Consider the following 1048-nt stretch of genomic DNA (forward strand, 5'->3'; position numbering starts at 1 on the left):
TGCATTCCATGTTAAGCTTCCTCTTTGCATAGATTAGTATATTGTCAAAGCAGACAACAACAAACTTCCCAAGGAATGGTCTAAAGACATGAGTCATAAGCCTCATGAATATGCTCGGAGCATTTGACAAACTAAAAGGCATTACCAATCATTCATACAAGCCTTGGCTAGTCTTGAAGGCAGTTCATCACGTTCTCTCATACGAATCTGGTGGTACCCACTCTTCAAATCAAGACCTTAGAACCATGTAATTGGTCAAATAGATCATCGGAAGCGATATTTGATAGTGGGCTTGTTGATTGCTCGACTGATAACACATATGCCAAGTGCCATCTTTCTTAGGAACAAGCAAAGCAGGTATGGCACAGGTACTAAGGCTCTCCCTTATTAAACCCCTCTCGAATAATTCTTCGACTTGCCTTTGGAATTCAGCTTGTAGTGTAGGATTCATCCTATAAGCGGCTTTGCTTGGCCACGATGTTCCTGGTATAAGGTCAATTTGATGTACAATATCGCGCATGGGTGGAAGTTCTAATGGAACATCTTCAGAGATCACATCATCAAACTTAGCAGGTAACCTCTTGGCTCGTGTATCTAACTCATGCTTCTTATCTTGTGAGTCTTCCATGGCTACTGCTATGTACAACGGCTCTCCTTTATTGATGTGCCCAATAGCGTATCAGACACGGTCTTTGCCTTCTTTGAGAGTTCTTTAGGGTGCAATGGCGTTAAAACGACCTTACGCCCATCAATTATGAATGAATAGGTACGGTATCCATCATGAAAAGCATGCTAAATAGGTCTTCCAAGTAGTAAATGGCAAGCACATCACACCAAATTTGGTCTTTAAAGTACCAATAGAAAAAGAGACCAAGCATCTTTTAGTGACTTTCATACGTCCACCATATTGCAGCCCGGCACTTTGTAAGGTTTGGGGTGTACCTCTGTCTCCAAACCAAAATTAGTCAGCATCTCTTCCGAAACAACATTAGTGCAACTTCCACCATCGATAATCACTGAACATACCTTGCCAAGTGATGTACACCTC

At 41.8% G+C, this 1048-nt stretch overlaps 1 protein-coding gene across 1 annotated transcript in view; it reads right to left on the bottom strand.

Moving 5' to 3' along the window:
• LOC109220754 overlaps nt 1-628 on the bottom strand; it is a 2276-nt gene extending 1648 nt beyond the window's left edge. The window contains exon 1 of the mRNA XM_019385225.1: nt 420-628. Coding sequence (XP_019240770.1) covers nt 420-628 — 209 coding nt within the window. The remainder of the gene's footprint in view (nt 1-419) is intronic.
• Nucleotides 629-1048: the final 420 nt, after the last annotated feature.

This window comes from Nicotiana attenuata, unplaced genomic scaffold, assembly GCF_001879085.1.
Source record: "Nicotiana attenuata strain UT unplaced genomic scaffold, NIATTr2, whole genome shotgun sequence".
NCBI lineage: Eukaryota > Viridiplantae > Streptophyta > Magnoliopsida > Solanales > Solanaceae > Nicotiana > Nicotiana attenuata.